The 20,822-nt window shown below is 44.6% G+C and overlaps 1 protein-coding gene across 6 annotated transcripts in view; it reads right to left on the bottom strand.

Moving 5' to 3' along the window:
- Window positions 1-20,822, bottom strand: part of LOC310869716 (receptor-type tyrosine-protein phosphatase U-like) — a 176,688-nt gene that overhangs the window by 17,466 nt on the left and 138,400 nt on the right. For 3 of the 6 annotated variants that reach the window (XM_083780577.1, XM_083780581.1, XM_083780582.1), the window contains exons 15-23: window positions 19,140-19,300; window positions 18,812-19,002; window positions 15,857-15,929; window positions 15,167-15,249; window positions 12,201-12,218; window positions 10,339-10,375; window positions 3,341-3,438; window positions 793-909; window positions 70-224 (exon numbers count right to left, since the gene is read on the bottom strand). In XM_083780577.1, the coding sequence (XP_083636703.1) occupies window positions 70-224; window positions 793-909; window positions 3,341-3,438; window positions 10,339-10,375; window positions 12,201-12,218; window positions 15,167-15,249; window positions 15,857-15,929; window positions 18,812-19,002; window positions 19,140-19,300 (933 nt within the window). The remainder of the gene's footprint in view (window positions 1-69; window positions 225-792; window positions 910-3,340; window positions 3,439-10,338; window positions 10,376-12,200; window positions 12,219-15,166; window positions 15,250-15,856; window positions 15,930-18,811; window positions 19,003-19,139; window positions 19,301-20,822) is intronic. The other 3 variants (XM_083780578.1, XM_083780579.1, XM_083780580.1) reach the window with 3 other exon arrangements.

Raw genomic sequence — 20,822 nt, 5'->3', positions numbered from 1 at the left:
TGTGCGTGCGTGCGTGCGTGTGTGTGTGCGTGCGTGCGTATGTGCGTGCGTGCATGCTCGCTCAGGTACCTGCAGTGCACCACCACAGGTCCGGCGTCGGGGGGCATGGAGCTCTTAACGCGGCGCAGGAAGGCCAGCAGTCCCGTGGCGTGGTAGGGAACGCCGTGCTCCGGCCAGGACGTGAAATGGAACTGGCACACCTCGTGTTTGGCAGGGTATCCTCTCTGCACAAACAATTAGAGAGTCTCACTGAGATGCTATCATCAGGACAGGCTCGCAAATTGAAATGATATACCTAACAATGAATGATTTATATAACAATGAATGAATTATACATCTAAAGTGGAGATGAATTATACGCCGCCAAGAAGAAGAGGAAGGAGGTGTCTAAAAAGCGACTGCGTAGCAGAGACTGAGACAGATTTTACTCTTCTTGTTACATAATCGAAATACGGACAATTGTTTCAGTTGCATGCTGTGTTTTGGCGGTGCGGAGCTGTGCCCTTGTAGAGAGGGCACAGCTGGCGTGGTTGGCATTAGAACTGAGAGGTGGGTGGCATGGTCCAGGTTGAATAACAATACATGTGTGTGTGGGATGTATTATTTGAATCATGAGTCATGTCTTCTCTTTTTGTGTAAAGTTTTGATGATCTCGGTCTTTTGTCATGTTTTGTGTTTCAGGGTCTATGCTGTTTTAAATGTCAGGTGTGAATACTTGTGTGTGTGTGTGTGTGTGTGTGTGTGTGTGTGTGTGTGTGTGTGTGTGTGTGCATGCGTGTGTGTCAGACTCACCCTCTCCATAGCGAAGGTGCGGACGGTGTATTCTGCTAGAGTTTCAGTCTTCAGCAACGTTATCTTGATGTCTCCATACAGTTCACTGTCATCAGGCCAGTACTTACAGCACTTTATCTGGACAAACACAGTTTAAAATAATATGCGTGAGTAATTGCATTACTCTACTTTTGAAGACCAAACGTATTGTACAATTTGAGAAACAGACATTTTGCGGACCATTTTCCTAGTCGTATATAAATTAGGAAAGGTTTCACTACAGTGTTGGGCAAGTTACTTTGAAAGCGTAGCTTGTAAAGCTACAAGTAGCTCACCATGGCAGTAGCTTGATCAAGCTACATAGCTACCCCTGGAGAGATGTAGCTTGTAAAGCTACAGCTACATGGAAAAAGTAGCTCAAAGTAGCTCAGCTACTTTTTATTTTTCAGCGTTAAATTGAGAATGTACATGCGGGAGACCCCTCCTCCCCTCTGGGAGACCCCTCCTCCCCTCTGGGAGACCCCTCCTTCCCTCTGGGAGACCCCTCCCACCCTGCTCCCCTCGGGGAGACCCCTCCTCCCCCTGCTCCCCTCTGGGATTCCCCTCCCACCCTGCTCCCCTCTGGGAGACCCCTCCTCCCCCTGCTCCCCTCTGGGAGACCCCCCCACCCTGCTCCCCTCTGGGAGACCCCTCCTCATCCTGCTCCCCTCTGGGAGACCCCCCCACCCTGCTCCCCTCTGGGAGACCCTTCCTCACCCTGCTCCCCTCTGGGAGACCCCCCCACCCTGCTCCCCTCTGGGAGACCCCTCCTCACCCTGCTCCCCTCTGGGAGACCCCTCCTCACCCTACTCCCCTCTGGGAGACCCCCCCACCCTGCTCCCCTCTGGGAGACCCCTCCTCACCCTGCTCCCCTCTGGGAGACCCACCCACCCTGCTCCCCTCTGGGAGACCCCTCCTCCCCCTGCTCCCCTCTGGGAGACCCCCCCACCCTGCTCCCCTCTGGGAGACCCCTCCTCCCCCTGCTCCCCTCTGGGAGACCCCTCCTCCCCTCTAGGAGACCCCTGCTCCCCCCTGGGAGACCCCTCCCACCCTGTGATACCAGGGCCAATCAGAGGCCAATTAGAGGCAGCTGTCAAGTGCTGATATGCCCTCAAAGCAATCAGAAAAAGGAACAGTCCTTGATTTTTCAAAGGGGGTTCTAGTACAAGAATTAACACAGCAACCAATGGTCAAAATTAATATATTTCTTTCATGTTATTGCCCAAAATTGTAGCTTGTAACTTGAGTAGCTAAGCTACAAAAAATGACCCAAAAGGTAGCTGAGCTACTTGACGAGGTACACAAATATGAATGTAGCTAAAATACCACAAGCTACAGCAAAATGTAGCTCAGCTACGTAGCTCAGCTACATGTAGCTTAATACTCCCCAACACTGGGTTTCAGGTTGGGGCGTTAGGTGTTGGGGTAATAAGTTGGTGTTGGGGTAAGAGTTTTTGAGGGCTAGCCCCTCCTATGCCCAGCTTTGTGTTGGTACCACAGAAATTATTTGATTTGCTGAGCACGGAATGTGATGTACGACGATAAGAGTGCCCCTCACTTCACACAAGTGTGATTATTTGTCTTAGTTGTGCGGCTGATCTACAAGCTTGTAGATCTGCTACCTGCAATTTGCCACAACTTTCTATGCCATCCTCACAGTAGTAGTATACAGTAGTAATACGAGTAAGTAATGAACACATTTCTGCTCTCTCGCTCTCTCTCTCTCTCTCTCACCCCCCCCCCCCCCCCCTCCACACACACTTCAGCACCACGGACAGCGCCTAGCGATTGGCCAAGGTTGAAAGGACGTAATAGTCTTTTGTTTAAAGTGGGAAATTTGGTATATAGTCTTTTTTATTGGCCTAAAATATTGTCTATATACATACATTCATGAATCCACTTGCTGACCGTCTGTCACTATTGGGCAATTGTTTTATTGGGGTTTCTTGTGACCCTACCATTAACATCCTATGGCATGCAAAATTGTCAAACTTACCTCATGCTTTAAGTAGCATGTGACATGTCAAACTAGGGGGTTTTCATGATTCTGAAAACCCCCTAGTTTGACATGTCACATGCTACTTAAAGCAAAAGGAAAGTTTGACCAATAGTGACAGCCGGTCAGCAAGTGGATTCATGAATATAAGTATATAGACACTATTTTAGGCCAATAAAAAAGACTATATACCAAATTGCTGGTGTATAGTGTATAGTGTATTGCTGTCACCTGCACTCAGCCTTGGGTTATAAACGCAGGTTTCTCCTCAGAAAGAGCTCACTCTCCTCTGTGGAGTACCGTAGATAAGGGGATGTGCATCAGGGCTGACCTTGTAGCACTGTCATCAAAGTAACTGGTGATTACTCATGGCTCTCCACTGGGGACCGGCAAGACCCTATCATCGACCAAGGAGAGCTACAACCGCTGCTCTGTTACATCTACTGTATGTAACAAATGATAAAGGGCAGCTCCATAAATACATGTTGCCTCCATCTATCTTCCTGGATGGGAGGTTTGGTCGGAGGTACGTACCCTGCCCACCTCCACCAGCTTGGTGATCATGACGATGCTGAAGCAGTTCTCCTGCCAAACCATTCTCCAGAAGTCATAGATCATCTCCTGCTTGGGACCTGTGGAGGAGGAGGGCGGGTGCGCATCACACAAACAGGCAACAGAGAAGGACAGAAAGAGATGGAGATGCAGAAAAGATAGAGGCAAAGAACGAGATGCAGATGAAGAAAGAGATGGAGGCGTATAAATAAAATGAGGCACAGAAGGAGACCGAGGTGCAGACAGAGAGGATGCAGGGGGTGGAGAGATGAGCCATAAGTCAGGGCAAATAGTAGCAATAACCATCAACACAGACACAGTGTAATCCATGCCAGAGAATAGAGTAACAGTGTGCCATTTGTGAACTATTGTCCATTCTGTGTTCTTCTCATATTGGGAGAAATGACATTTCAATATACCCACAAATCCTGAGATGTTGCGTAAACAAAGCCCTGCATTGGCTCACAGAGGCGTCGTTTGGTGACACAAATCACAGTCCTCAGGGCAGATGACACTTTCATTGATTTCATTACACTGTGCCTCTGATAATATCACAAGGCTCTATCTCATGTTGGCTGCCGAGCTGGTTATGCTGTGTCTTTTTTTTATGATCCAATATGTCATACACATACATACATTTTTAACACTTCTTGACACCCGCCCAGCTTGATAGGAACATTGTGTGACATCTCCTGTAACTGATTCACATGACCTTCACTGAAGAAGGTCACACCTTATCAGTCATGGTTCCCATCGGGATGGATACACAATATAGCTGCAAGCAGCGATAAGACGTGGCCAAGCAATAAGACAAATCACACCCGTGTGAACTGAGCGGTGTAGGCTGCTCAACAACAACGCTGGCTGGTTGCCGTTAAGTGCTCAGTGTGAAATGGCCCTTTTAGGCTGCTCAACAGTGCCACTGAGTTATGCCTGTTCAAAGGTTTCATTTTCTATAGTGCCCCTATTTGGCATGACCCTCTACCAAACTGTAAAGTTTCATAAACATGTGACTCTGCATGTACTGTATGTATTAGGGGCAGGAGCAGAATTTTCATAAAACTACAATTTCCATTGACTCATAAATCGTTCATTTTTTTCACTTAAAGGAGAATTCCATGATAGAATGCTTTCTTATCTTTCTTACCTTTCTTTGTAGTTGTTACGTCCCCACCAAAGAGGTCCAGGTGTTTTTTTGTGCAAAAACTCCTTATTGGCTATTTTCCCTAACATAAACCCTCAATGAATTGCATTGCATTGAATGGAAATTGTATGGGGCTATGGGGTGTTATGCTAGTTCGCTTATTTCCATCGAAAGAAGTAGTAAAGTGTGCCGCTTGGGATATTATTTACATTATGAAGAGAGGATATATACAAAGAAATTATAATTTTGAGCGATGGAAATAAGCGAATTAGCACAACAACCCCTAGCCCCATTCAATTCCCAATCAATTCAATGCAATTCATTTAGGGCTTATGGTAGGGGAAATAGCCAATAAGGATCTTTTGCACAAAATAACACCTGGACCTCTTTGGTGGGGACGTAACAACTACAAAGAAAGGTAAGAAAGCCTTTTAGTATGGAATTCTCCTTTAAAAAAGATCCTCACGATTATTTTTGTCGATATAGGTCCAAATATGTAGAAATGTTCGTGCATTTTGATCAAAGATCCCGGGAGGAGATCTGTTTTTAATATAATTCAAAACGGTGGGTGATCTAAAGTTCAGAGGTCAAAAGTCAACATGAAAGTTGTTCGGCATGAGGAGACGCATATGTGTATCAAAGTTTTATTGCTGACGGTCAAACGGTTCATGAGCTATGCCTGCCAAATGAGTGAGATAGCGCCACCCTTTGGCCAATGGTCGTGGGCTTCACATCCTCACCGTGCCCTCACTGCCAAGTTTCACGAGAACCGTTTCACGAGAAGCCATAACTGCTATTTTTGGAAGAAGAAAAAGAAGAAGAGACAAATACAATAAGTGACCAAAGTCAAAGTAAATATCAGCACTTTTCCACCAAAGACTGTTCGGTTTCACAAAACATTGTTCAGTTTGTTTGGGTTGTATTCACATTATTCATGAGAATACTAGTTCGATTGGCCTGCTGTATTGCTGGCACAGCCCTCTGACTTGTTTCTGTTGAGGGAGCAACAGTACAGTAGCTGGTCAGATTTACTTTATATTTTCACCATTCAAATAAGCTCTTGATGGTTATGCTTATGAACTCATGGCTTATAAAGTCCTCTATACAGACAAAATCTGTATAGAGGATGTTATAGCTACAGTAGCTCTATTCTGAAAATGCTTCTTCAAACTATTACATCACAAAAAAACAAAGCTGGAGGAACAGTTAGGAGTAGTGGTACCACACCACATCTGACAGTGAATCCAACCCAAAACCAGACACATCTGATTCACCAAAACGCCCACACAGGTATGGCAACATTCGGGCCAACGGAGGTATTTGAGCTTAACAGGCTAAATCACTGTAAAAAGATCTAATTAGAGCAGCACTTGTATTTCTTTGCATTATAATTATTTTCTACCTTGTCTTAACATGACATGTGTTTGTGCCCCGAGCGAAGCTTGCAAGGCTGAGCTGCCTTTTTAAAACACAATAATTATATCACACGACAGCTGCAGCACCTGCCTACAGTTTTGCCAGTACAGAGACACAACTTAAGTACTGTAGCCCATGGTCATCTTTACATATTTTACAGATATGTGTCCTTCATTGAAATCGGAACACATTTGAATCAGATATTCTCATTTGAATCTTGTTAAACCAGAATGGTCCAAGCTGAGAAAATCCCATCTAAAGGATAATGGGTAATTTATTCAACTCACAATTTAACGACTCCTATGAACACTCCCTCGTTATCACCTTTCAGTAAGCTGTCAACTTGATAGAAACTTGATGTAACACAATTAAAACATTGTTCACTGTTAACACATCATGTCTTTTTTACAATATACTGCTGTCGTATAATTTCTATAAGTGAACTTACTAACTAAATCAATATGCCACTAAGTCAAGATAAGCTATTTTTAACTAGAGCGTGAAGTCTCTCTCTCTCTCTCTCAAAAACTAAGAGACAGGGAGCATTTACATTTCACACGTGAAAACAAAGGGTCATTGTTTCTAACTCCTTTGAAGCCCTCTTCCCTGGAGGGGAGAGGTTTTAGAAATTACCACAGGACCATTGGACCATTTGGTACTTGTAAAACTCCACAGGTTAAAACTCAATGATTTTATAACAATCTGTTACTATAGAAAGATGAGACTCTAACTATTTATAGTGAGTTTAACTTGTCTCCTTTAAAAGGTATGATAAAAACATAGGGTTTCACCATGTTGGTGCTTATTCTTAAAAGGTACTATGGGACTACAAGAATTATAGTCTTCGTCACTGGTTCACACTGTTCTTAATTCATTTCATTTAGTGTTCAGTTTTACTTTATAGTTCCGTAACATTTCCTAACTAAGTGTTTCCATTTTTTATATACTTTTAAGGTATGAGTAACCATGTTTATAAATTGTTTACAGTTACGTTTAAGTTTTGTTAAATTTCATTATAAACTACTATCACCTGAAAAGGGTATTGTCTGAGGTGGAACGTCACAGGCTTTTGTCCCAGGTCCCGCCTCTCTCTCCAACCGGAAAGGGATTTTATCATTGGTCAAGAGTCAGTAAACGCCTACCTTATGTCGGGGAGAGGGTGGGACTAGTTTACAGAATATAAACAGGGACTGTAATGTTTAGTGGGGACTGGATCCGGTTGACTCATTTTCGGCCCGAGTGTACCGTGTGTTGTTAATCCAGTGAACCACGAAGGATTTCCTTTGACTTTGCTTTGACTGTTTGGACTGCTTTTTAATGAAAAATAAAGCTGCCGCTTCGTAACTCATCACATCGATATCCTGCTCCTCTCTTTGTCCATCGCTGCACGCTGAAAATATACCACACTGCCATGCTTAGAAAACAGAATAGCCTAAAGATCAGTTTTGTCTAATGAAGTTCCTTGAAATTGGTCTGGTAACCACTACATTTCAAGGAACCATTTGGGTCCATTTGGTTGGAGTGTATACACTCTGAGTTAAAGGCCTTTAAGGGTTTCTTTGAGAACTACTATTCAATTCTAGAACATAAATAAACAAAACAAAACACACAAAAACAGAGCTGTGTTTGTAATGTAATTTAAACCACCTAATAATTCCAAAAGTCTATCTGTTGGAATAAAAACGTCCTTCAACGTTCAAACTGTGTTAATATGCATCAAGCTCATTTGAATCATTTCATTACTGGGTCAGCAAATACTGGAAATTGGAAATACTCAAGAAAAGTGCAAATACCACACAATTGTACTTAAGTTCAGTACCGGAGTAAATGTACTGAGTTACTTTTGAGTTTCACCACTGCGTATAACAGCATAGTCTTGGCTGTACTGTGGCAGACAGCGAGGTGAACAGACAGCACGCTCCATGGATCAGTATAGGCTCTCATAACAACACCTTGACTGACTGCTCCTTTTCTCCATGGGGTTTGTTCGTGGCTCACTCTCCTGCTTGGTAAGTCAGTCTCCCCACATGCACCGCCGATATCACACGTTACGTTCATTTCTCCAGCGTCAGCGGGGTGTCTGTCAATACATCGCCAGAGGGTCCAAGGAGAAACGGACACTGATTGATGCCACTCCCTGAGTCGATCCGCATGCATGGCACACTGTGCTGTGCTTTCAGACGCCACATCATGCAACTCCTCCCACACCTTAATCCATTCTGACCGGGCACCCATTTCGTCGGCATCATGTTATGCTTTAGCTATTGAAAAATAGCAGATCTACAAGCTCATATCGCGCCACCGAGTGGCGCGATACAAGCTTGTAGGTCTGCTATTTTTGAAAAATCGAAGAGCGACTGACATTTCTAGAATCTGATCTCAGGTCAGAATGGGTTAATCAGACCAGTGTGTGTCCAGTGGAAACCTCGTATGAATCTGATCTCAGGTCAGAATGGGTTAATTCTAAAACGGGCCCATGCAGAGCACCTGCTGCTCTCCTACACAGGAACATGTGGCTCCAGGCTCAACTCACTGGATCAGCTTCTATGGGATTCTGCAGCAAGCAGCCCACAGAGAGGCAGACTATTCATATGCAAACACCCTCCGTTGATGTGTTACACTGAACAGTGTGTGTAGCGCGTGTGTGTGTGTGTATGTATGTGTGTGTGCGTGCGTTTGTGTGCAGTGCACGCACATGACAAAGTAATGCAGACAGATGGTGTGAGAGACAGAGGGAGAGGGGTGTCGGGGTTGGGGGGGGAGCAGTATGAGAAAACGCGCGTGAGAGAAAAGGAGACAAAATTCATGACTGCACATTCTTTTTTTGTGAAGCAGCAAGGTTGCATCCAAAGACAAAAGACAGACAGAAATCAGAGGGGGATTACGCTCTGATGAAAGACACTGACTGAATAAACAGAAGATTTCTTAGCTCTGTTTATTTGTGTTTGTGAAATGTGTGTTTGTGCCTGGGGGTTTGCAGGGCGACATCATACTTTGTATAACGTACAGAATGATAATGCACCACCACACGTCTCTCCTCTGCAGAAGAAAGACACAAAGTAACCACTTCACACGGAGATGGCGTAACAGCGTGGGACTGACTGACAGGTGTCAGTGTTTACATCTAGGACAGGCTTCAGACGCGCCTCAGATCTGAACTCGTTTGATTTGGCAAGTGGATAGCAGAGTTCACACCGGGACCGCTTTATGAGGTACAGGACAAAGCCACGGTTGTCAGGAGTCAGTCAGGCGGAGTGTGGTGACACATCGCTTCCCCTTTTGTTTGCACATTAATTATTCAACTCGTTATACCAGCTCATTACAATATGGACAGCTGGGGAGGCACATGGAAAAGCCAACACCCAATGTCCCTACGTTTCCGTCCACGCAAATGTGAAAACATGTGACCCCTTCATTGTTGTGTGATAGCCGGGGTCGTTAACCTTTTCAGGCCGCGGCCCCCCAAAATGATCAGATTTGCACTGGGGACTGACCACCTCACCACCTGGAATAGAGGGTATGCGTTTGACATCATCATCATCATACCCGGAAGTTATGCGGGCATGAGCATGACTGAGTGGCAAAAAAAATCTACCTTCTGGCCTTGACATTCCATACATCCAAAAAAGTACTGTATCCGATTGCATTTAAAAACAATGTATAGCAATATGCTATTTAAAAACAAAATGCCTCTTTCTTATGAATACTATTTGACCAGTTTTTATAGTAGTTTGTTGAATTCTGCAGTAATGGTATATTATTTTTTTATATTTTTTAGGTATAAATAAAAAAAGGCTTAAAAGTCCTTAACCCATTCTGACCGGGCACCCGTTTTGGTGTTGGCATCATGTCATGCTTTAGCTATTGAAAAATAGCAGATCTACAAGCTCGTATCGCGCCACCGAGTGGCGCGATACGAGCTTGTAGGTCTGCTATTTTTTGAAAAATCTAAGAGCGACTGACATTTTTAGAATCTGATCTCAGGTCAGAATGGGTTCATCAGACCAGTGTGTGTCCGGCGGAAACCTCGCATGAATCTGATCTCAGGTCAGAATGGGTTAAATTGTCACTTTACTGTCATCTGGGGGTCCCAACATACAGGTTGAGAACCCGTTATACCACCGGTTCTCCACGTGGGGTCAAGGGACCCTCAGGTGTCCTTGAAGACTTGAGGGTCTGTAACTCTGCAAGTGTGTAAATGTAACCTAATGGACCCTTACGGCCACACGTGGTTACGTTTGCACACAAACCCAGAGTTAAATGAACAGTGAGGATATTACTGTAGGTTAGGGGTGCCACGAATCAAACATGACATCGAATAGGGGCCCGTGGCCAAATGCAAATCAAACTGCAGGGTCCTTGAAATTAAAAAGGTTGTAAATCTCTTTGTTATGATACGTATTCCGTGGGCGATACTCACCCTGGGTGGCGATGAAGTGGTTGGATCGCTGGTAGCCCTGTATGAAGTTGACAGGAGGAGAGGAAAGATGTTGGAGGAAGCAGAGAGTGTGTGTTAATAATTATAAAAATCACGATATGAACATGGAACTCTCATTTGGCCCCTCGCTCCATTCTCTCTCTCTCTCTCTCTCCATTTTCAGCGTCAAGTCATGTCTCATTTGGTCTAAGAGCTTCAAGAGTCGGTAGCAGAAAAATGTCTGCTGCACTTTTTTAATAAAACCATATTTCACAGCCCACAAAAATGAATGTGTGCTCTGCCATCCATGATTGCTTTTTATTGAGCAGCCTTTTGTTGTGGTATCTCACTTAGAATCACAAAATGAAGGTCTTTGTCCCTGCCGGTGTCTGTTATGAACAGAGTGAGAGTACTGCATGCCAATGGTGGCTGACTGCCATCTCCCAGCATGCATCTGTGGCTCCTGGTTAACCAGATGCAGACATGAGTGATCTTTGACTTATTATACCCGAGTGACTCTGACTGATTTAGCTTTCTCCTCTCTTCTCAGCTCTGCGTTACAGCAGCTATGGTACAGTGTGATTTGCCTTGTTTGTGGATTAATCCTCCTCCAAAGCCAAAGCATTGTGTAGTAAAAATGTAAAGAGGTGCAGCCAGATTAATTCCCAAGCTATAGCTCAGGATCCAACTCCGGCACACACATAATACGCACGTGTACCACAGACACAGAATATGTCACACACTGACAATTATGTAATTACTGTACATATTCAGCCAGGCAGCCCACCGAAATGTCATTCTGCAACTGTCATGGCTGCCGGAATAAAGTGGAGATGGACAGACTACGATTCCCATGAGCCTTTTGGTGCCGAACTCCCACAGACCAACACGTGTCATTTTTGTCAACTTGTCAACCCCGGTGCCGAACAGGAGGCAAGTGAGGACACAGGAAAATAACACACAACAAAATAATGCCACAGACAAAAAACAGTCCAAGTCCACACTATTTATCCATAATGTATAAATGATAGATAAGGGGTCAGGACGAGGCCTTTTCGTGGAGGGGTCAGAATGAAATTTGGACTTAAGACTGTTTTTCGTCTGTGGTACTAAAGGAAAAACATAATATGCACAAGCCTACTGTATGCACTTAAAGCAAACGTCCATAGACTTGGCTGCCACGTGATGTCACGAGTGAATGGAATGACAGACGTTTGGGCTGTCCAGCCTCCACACTGATGAAGGCTGGACATCCCATTCCATCATGCAAGATTAAAAACAAAAAAACGCAGTCTTGGTGTGTGCGACCCCTTACCTTTATATCTATAATGTTATTTGAATGGGGACGCACCATAAGTCAGAGCGCGGTGGTCACAGGAAAAGTTAACGAGTGAAAGCCACTTAAGCCACACATACTTTTTTGATGTTTTTTTTGTCTGTTTATTTATCTAAGAAATGAACATTTCACTTTCTGCCCGAGAGATGCAGAGATATGCATGATGAGACCTAGTGGACTCTTCTATGCATGCACAATGTGACCTAAATGGATTCTTCTGTGTGGAGTCTGTGTGGACTCTCAGCCAGGCCTGTGTCAGGATGCATCAACATCAACATCTAACTCCACCTGAGGATCTGATTACACATGCAAGAAGGGAGGTGGAGAGCAGCCACAGCCAGTTTGGCTCAATTAAACTAATGGTCAGGAAGGCTCGGAGGAATAGCAATGGTCAGGAAGGACCATCAGCTCATAGCAGGAGGGAGGAAAGGACACCATGGAGAGCTGGCAGGGATACAGAGGGGGCAATAGATGGGCGTGGCGGGGCAGATGGAAAAAATTGGAAAGAGAAGAGAAGCCAAGTACTTACTTCCCTGTTTATCCGAATCTAAGAGACGCCAAAGGTTGGGGAGCGGGGAGGGGAAAGAAAAGAAAGAGAGGGAAGGAGGGAGGGAAGGATACAAGAGCTAGTTATTGTGATCAGAACAGTGGGAGTCGTGCTTGTCGACGTGTCGCCCAGCGACCCTTCACGCCACTGTCCGGGGGAAGAAAACAAAAATACATTTTGAAATGCATCTGGGGACCCATGGTTATGGCAATTATTCTTCTGCTCCTGTAGCAGATTCCCAGCCTGCAGACTAGACCTGTTGTCGAGTTACAATGGACGAGGAGAGATTGACAAAATAGAGAACAACTGTATCAAGAGTTACATTATATGACACACAATCCCATCATTATAAAAAACATTCCCAAAAAGAGAATGCCTGGTGAGTCATAGTAGCCCTAGATATTGGCTACTCAGGTGAGGAATCAAGTCGAGACTTGGCGTGCGTGTGCGTGTGTGTGTGTGTGTGTGTGTGTGTGTGTGGTGTGTGTGTGCGTGCGTGCGTGCGTGCGTGCGTGCATGCTTGCGTGCGTGCGTGCGTGCGCTCCCTGCAGCATGCGATAGTGCGAGGGCATCACTTCACATGTGACACAGTGGGAACTGAGAAGAGAAGCAACAAGCCACCTGGAGAGAATCACGTTCAAAGGGAGTAATTATGTCACAGAGTTGGTGAAGACAAACATCAACTCTCTTTCTTTATGGTTTATTTTCACGCTCAATGACACCAGAGAGCTTTTCATTCTAATAGTCTCTCACTCTAAAGAGAGTTGGCACGGAGCTGCTGCACAAGCAGTGAGGTTAAATGGCTCCTCTTCAAATCATCTCCGTCCAGTGTCCACATAACGCTGCTGCGTCAGGCATCTACAACCAATCCAGTCCTCATTGTCCTCCTTCCATCTGCTTTCGTCAAAGACACAATGGTGAAACTAATGGCCCTAATACAGTATTCAGAGAGTAGAACAAGCTCTATATTGAACAGCTTCACTTTCACATCTATTATATGCTAAAATGGAGCCAGAGTTTATAAAGAGAGGCTTTTCAGTGCCAACTCTGAAATTGAATGACCTTTACTTTATGAGCTAACAGCAGAATAAAAACCAACAACAGATGAGAGGATCAAGCCTGTTTTATTGGAGCCAAATGTGGTGCCATGTGGCGAATATGAGCGTTTTTGGTCACAAGGCATGGTTCTCCAAGCTTATTTGAACTTGTAGAATTTTTGAGGAGGAAGCTATGTACCAATGTGCTAGCACACTTAAAGTTGCTGTAAGTTTGGTTAAATAAGTTTGGTTAAAAACCAAAAAGTATAAAAAAAAATCACACCTGTGTGAAATCATCCTGACGTGAAATAGACACTATGCCTATTTGCTCAGACACTATGGTCAGATTCTCACCTAATACTTCGGTAGACTCAGATCCGTATGGGCGGGGAATTGGGATTCTTGCATATTTAATTGGCTGGGGTTTGCCTTCACACTGTCATTCGCAGCAATTGGAAACGCAGCAGGGGGGACTTTTATCAATGTGTTCCATTCATAAACTATAGCCTACACAGTGAAATCTATGGTGATAAAATTACACTCATAACGTGCATGTGTCGTGCCGTCTGGGACCCCCCCCTCTCTCTCTCTCTCTCTACGCACGCAGCCGCCACACACTGTTCTTTTGGGCATGCAGCACAGCGCTGCATGAGCGCACTGATATAACTCCCCAGTCCCACACAGTGACAGCACTCCATGTTTACGGCACGCACAGACAGACAGACAGACAGACAGACAGATATTATGTAGGCTATAATACACTGCAGTGTTTTTATGTGTTTTCTTAAGCAATTGATTAATGTACTCGTCCTCATTTCGATCAGGGCTTCAGTCTCCTTATTCGACCACGTCTATCCACAGTAACGGGACATCTTTGCGCTGCGTAAAATATGCCTTATCCGTCTCCAACTGTGTTCAGCTCCTCACCCGCCACATTATGTTTGCTTCATTTCCTTTATTTACTGCAGATTGCATTCACACCTGCACCGAATCGTAGTCAAGTGCGATTCGAAGCGAAGCGAAACCCACGTTTTTGGGCGGAGTAAAATGCGGTTATTTGCTGCGCATTAGGATTCGAATGAGCCTTCACACCTGCCAAACGAAGCGCACTTTCTGACAATGCGCAGCAGGATTCGTTTTAATCGCAGCAAAGCTCTCTGGTATGAATGTGACCTATATGACGTAAAATTCTCCATTCATTGTCAATGGGAATATAATGTTATGTAGGACGAAGAACATACACTTATAGCTGAATATAGGAGGGGATTACCACAGAAATAAAGAACTGTTGATCACATATCTTTCTCCGAGGTGGAAAGCCTGGTGACGTGAGGTTAAGTAGAGAGAGACTGTGTCAATCACAGCTCTAATGGGGGTCTAGTAGAGACTGTGTCAATCACAGCTCTAATGGGGGTCTAGTAGAGACTGTGTCAATCACAGCTCTAATGGGGGTCTAGTAGAGACTGGGTCAATCACAGCTCTAATGGGGGTCTAGTAGAGACTGTGTCAATCACAGCTCTAATGGGGGTCTAGTAGAGATTGGGTCAATCACAGCTCTAATGGGGGTCTAGTAGAGACTGTGTCAATCACAGCTCTAATGGGCGTCTAGTAGAGACTGGGTCAATCACAGCTCTAATGGGCGTCTAGTAGAGATTGGGTCAATCACAGCTCTAATGGGGGTCTAGTAGAGATTGGGTCAATCACAGCTCTAATGGGGGTCTAGTAGAGACTGGAAGCAATCGATCACGGAGCTGCCGCTCGAGGGGAGCTTTAATTAGCAGTAAGCCAACTTTATAGTTTTATCATTAAATAGAGCGCTAATTAACACGTTAAAGGCGTCGTTGGCGGGTGGGATATCATTAAAAAGACGTTAAAGGAGTCCTTAGCCAGGGACGAGTTAAAGTGACTTACATCGATGTAGTTGGCGTTGACGTAGTCAGAGTCAGAGTTGGGGTCTGCCAGCAAAGAGTGCAGTTTGACTTGATGACGATCATCTGAAAATACATCACTTTAATTGATAAGTTAATTGACAACTTAATTGCATTTAAATGGTAAATGGTGCATTTATATAGCGCTTTACAGAGATTGTGCATTAAAGTACATTCACACACCGATGCCGGAGGAAACCATACAAGGCACCAACCTGCGCATCGGGAGCAATTAGAGTCTTGCTCAAGGACACTTCGACACGAACTCTGGGAGAGCCCGGGTTCGAACTGTGAATCTTGCGGTTGCCATCCGGTCACTCTACCCCTGACCCACTGCCGCCCACACTTTACATTTAGACAGATATATATATTTAATTTGTGGCATAAACTGTGTTGATCGATGAACAAAACAATGGAATGGGGGTCCCAATGACACATCATTTTGGGGGTCCCTGACATGAAACAGAGTTTTAGAAGACATTTGTAGAATCGGCCTCAGGTATGAATGGTTTAAAGACAAACAATAATATACAAAACTATGCACGTTTGTGTGATTCCATGCAGTGGTGTTTTGGATTCCCCGTGTCAGTGACAAGGAGTGTTGACACCACATGTTTTGATCATTAGTCCTACTGATACAGATAACTGGGTTGCTACAGTAATTGTGACTTACGGTTGAGTAAACTATCTTGTCTTCCTTTAGCCTTGTCCTTCTTCTTTGTCACATCCCAGCCATCGAAAAAACTCTGCAAAGAACAGGTCACAAAATAGTATGAATGATACTAATTATAAACACAACAGTGTTTTATAGAACACGTTCATGCTCACATCGCGTCGCATAGATCTGCTATTTTGAAAGAGCTGTTCCTCATTTTAATGGGGACGTCTTGGAAGCCCCGATCAGATTCCAATCATTTGGAAATTACGTTATCGGCCCCGATTTCCGGTCACGTGATCAGATAGGGACAACCCTATCTGTGATAAAATCATATAATGGCACGCAACCTAATATGCATGCCCGGTTGAAAGGGGATGAAATCAGGACACATAGGGCCCGCCGGTGTGGTGGTCCGGGCACCCTGGGTTGCAATGTCAGTCTACTGTCTATCAATAAAGGCATCAAAGCCCCCAAAATGTCTTAAAAAATAATAATAATCAGGACACATTGGTTGTAAAATTGCAGATACCGTAACAAAAAAGTCAAATAATGGCTTATATACAGGTATTGGCCAAACAGATCGGTCTGGCTCAAAATAAAAAGTGCTTGGTTGAGAGTGAACAGTGAGCAGGGCCAGGGCCACTTCACCCTGATCGCCTAGCTCCGCACTGGGCACAATCACACACTTGTACTGAGTCCCTCATCAAAGGTGGTCCAATCCCCTGGGGGAAGGGGAATGACAAATTGGGAGAAACCTGAGGCCTGCGGGACAAACCAGGGACAGCATTGTGATCAGGGGATTACTTCGGCCACCGGATCCAACACAGGTAATACCTGCTCTAATCCTACTTAAGAAGCTTGTCTCATCCACCTATGTCCATCTCAACGCTCTCCTTGGGAACTCGCTGACATCCAGCACATCTCCTGCACACAGAGCCGTACATTCTTCACTGCATCACTTACTGCCAGTGGTGGACAGTAACAAAGTACATTTACTTAACCGTACTTAAATACATTTCATGTGTATCTGTACTTGAGTATTTTGTTGTTGTTGTTGATGCCCAGCATTGTGTGTGCATGTGTACCCCAAAGCGATTGGCCGAGGGCTAAAAAAGTGAAGATAAAAAGTGAGGACAGAAAAGTGAGGACGCCAAAAGTGATTGGCCGGAATGTGATGATGTATGATGATAAGAGCGCCCCTCACTTCACACGAGTGTGATTCTTTTGAAAGCTTAAGTAGGCTATTGGAGTAAAGCTAAAGGTGTGTCTATTTAATCAGAATCCAGATGTTGCTCTATCGCTTGTTATCACCCACCTCAACGCCCACAATGCCTTACAAAAGAAAAAGGCGAGATCAATGGCAATGGTGCCGACCCGGTGGGAAATAACTTAAATAAGCGTTATGAAGTGTGACAGCGGTGTGCACGCTGATCCTGTTCATCTTGTTTATTTCTCCAGGCAATGAGGATGAGGAGCCAGACTGAAAAAAGCGACCGTCATATTGATTTTTGGGAGGTAAATTTGTTGGGCCTCGGGGAATCATTTAATGAATCTAAAAATGTGTTTCTGGATTCCTGCAGGTGGATGTGCAGAAGAAGATGAAGGGTAAAAAAGGTTTATCGCCACCAGCAGAAGTGAGAAACTTTGTATCAAAGTTCAAAGAGAAAGAAAGGGGATTTAATTTGTAAAAGGCCTAATTACAGTGCCCGGAATACTGTCTAGCTGTATTAATTCTGCCATGGGCCTGAAATAAAGCTACACTTTATTGCACGGCTGATGAATATAAAATAAAATCACACCTGTGTGAACCGAGTGGTGCAACTCCCCTCTCTCCCCCCCTCCTCTCTCTCTCTCTCTCTCTCTCTCTGCTCCGTCAGATTAGCTTTATTATGGATATCAATCCGCTGAGAACAATTTTTTCATTATTATTTTGGCTCAGCCTTTCCTTCTTTAGCGAACCTAGACCGGGTTGCACAACAGCGGTCCCGTCCACCTCCAATTATACAGGCAAACTAAAAGCTGAATAACTCTGTTTCTGTGCTGCGTGCGCAGCCTCACAGACCGTGGCAGTCAGAAGTTGGATTTGCGTCCAGCAGGTGGCAGCCATGTCACATACTTCTCTCGTTCCAATTTCATGCATCGCACACCACTCGTGCTCACACATACATACAGGTATACAAACAGGTACACGGACATTGCTGGATGTAGGAGTGGTTGCACCACTCAAAAATGTTCAGTGCAGCCTTCATAAAGTAATCAGAAGTTGTCTGCAGCATTATGTACAGTATGCAATTATGACATTTCCCTATAGTCTCGGTCGGACACAGCAGAAAATAACTAATACTGGTGGCAGTAGAATGGAATGCAGCTCAAGCTCAATTGCAAGAAAACGTAAAGCTAAGGCATTCAACAACACAGATGCAGAACCATTGCTAATGCCAGCGGTATGGCGCTCGAGGTAGTGAAGGACTCGAAGTAAGAGAAGGATTTTTCAAAGAGGACAAATTTACACACAACTTCAAAATCTCTGGACCTTTAATATTTAACCCTGATAAAAGTAAATAAAATGCATGTAATACATATATTTTTGTGATCATTAGATGGATTACACAGACTTGACTTTTTTTTTTTTTTTCTCATGGACCTGCACAGCATACATCTGCTGCTCACGCACCTTTTAATATCTTATCTCAGGCACTATGTAAATATGTGGATATTTGGTATTTTGTTGTTTCTTGTTCCCCCCCCCCCCCACCCCCCTCTTCTTCTTCCCTTTCTTATACTTCTACCAGATGCACAAAAACATGAGTTAGACTTTAATATATTAGCGCCCCTCACTTCACACGAGTGTGATCTTTATTTACTAGTCATGGGATATCCCTTTGGATTAGTGGTTAAGATACTGGCTTTCCACATGGGAGACCCGGGTTCGATTTCCGGGTGTTACATACGCAACCCCTCAACTCTCACCTCATACTCCTGCTTGAAGCCGTATCCCTCGCCAGTCTTCATCTGGTTGATGTGTTGGAGGAGGTCAGCCACGCGTACCGCTGGGTGGAGCTGACCCGTGTGATAGGGAGAGCTCTTCCTCCGACAGAGGCGGTGAGGGGAGGAGCCTCCCAGGAGGCTGCTTGACTCGTTCACAGAGGAACGCTGTTCATCTGGGCAGACATTTCAAAAGCACAACATATGATGCTGTGTACAGTATGTATAGGCACCACTTTATGTATACTGTATGTATTTCCTATGAATGTATTCTTTGTCTCAGAAAACAGACGCAAATTTGTGCCTCTCTTACTTCGAGTGTTGCAGCCGTGGGCGTCCATGAAAGAGTGTGTCATCTTCTCATCTTGCTGCAGCGTACTCTGGTCCGTCATGCTGCAATCCAGAGAGCTCAGCTTACGACCTTTCTCCTGACGATACGACATGGCCGCCTTGTTGATGCTCACCTTCTTCCTACTGAACAGGAGACGGGGGGCAGGGCAGAGACAGACAGAGAGAGAGAGAGAGAGAGAGAGAGAGAGAGAGAGAGAGAGAGAGAGTGAGGGAGGGTATGATTGAGGAGATGAGAAATTTGGTGCAATGGAGGAAGTGAGATTTGGTGACACCAAGAGAGGTGTAAACGGAGACAAGGTAGAGATAAATAGAAAGAAAGACAGTAAAGAGGATGTGGATTTGGTGCTAGAGAGGACTAGAGGGTTGAGAGTGAAGACAGTATGAAACAGGATTGAGAAGTCACTTACGGGTAGTAAGGGTAAGTGTAGAAGTCCCTTCTGATTAGCATGAAGGAGAGAGAGAGAGAGAGAGAGAGAGAGAGAGAGAGAGAGAGAGAGAGAGAGAGAGGAAATAGGTATGGTCAAGATGGCCAACAAATGAAGACAAATGAAGATACTTTAGATAGTGTTGGAATGTTGCTGGGAATACCACCAAAGCCTCCAGAACATTTAAAGGAGTAGTATTACATATTTTCTATCAATTACACAACCTTGAATTCATAGAGTTGGTTTTGTTTTTGCCGCATTCCTAAACCAATAATTTGATGACCGGGTCACTGGTCAATAGACCATATTCACACAGCGGCCACCTTTGGCTATTTGCATTGAAAAACGGGGTGGCCTACTCTGCATCCTAATAAATAATCTGCAGAGTAGGAACCTACTCTGCATCCTAATAAATAATCGGCAGAGTAGGAACCTACTCTGCATCCTAATAAATAATCTGCACTTTGGCTATCAGTGTGTGCAGCCACTCTTTTGTCTTTTTAAGACTTATCTCTTTAGATGTTTCTGCCGTGAGCTGGCACCACTACTAAGACTGGTGTGCGTTTAGCATCCTCCTGCACAGCAGTTTACTCCTTTAACAATAAAGTTCAATAAAACTCTAGCAATTCAAGTTTGGGCCCAAAACATGGACGAGCAAGACGGGCTTGACCAATGGCCTCGACTGACAGGCTTGTGAAGTTGTGCATGGAGGTAGTTCTGACTTGGTGCACAGAGGACACTAATCAGCCCATGATGTCATCAAGGCCCGTAAGGAGAGAGAGATACTTCAGGGGGGTTCTGGCGGGAAGGAAAGATGTGCTGGGTGATTGGTTATATTTAAATTAGTGTCCAGGGATTCAGTGCCATCTACAGATAAAAAATAACCAGAGCACAACATCGCTGGCTAATTATAAACGCAGGCCCATAGAGATTCTTTCTCTCCGGGCGGCATGTGATCACGTAGTCGGCTATACTTGTGAATGGTATCAATCACTTCCCTCTTCCACAAAATCCTCTATGCTACTGGAGCTCTGTAGAAAAGCTAAAACATCCTTCCTAACCAATTACCAGCTCATCGAGTGGCACCCACAGCGGCTGGCCTCATGTAATTGAATGGCCAGTGGAATAACATGCCCCTTGATGAAATATTTCACACTCGGATGAGTGTCAAGACATTGCCTAGTGAGAGGAGGTAGTATACATCGCAGGTGCAGTTGACG

Source organism: Protomyctophum parallelum, assembly GCF_964188405.1.
Source record: "Protomyctophum parallelum genome assembly, chromosome: 1".
NCBI classification, from domain to species: Eukaryota; Metazoa; Chordata; class Actinopteri; order Myctophiformes; family Myctophidae; genus Protomyctophum; species Protomyctophum parallelum.
The sequence above is the reverse complement of the archived record's forward strand: the minus strand, read 5'-3'. Positions and strand labels throughout refer to the sequence as shown.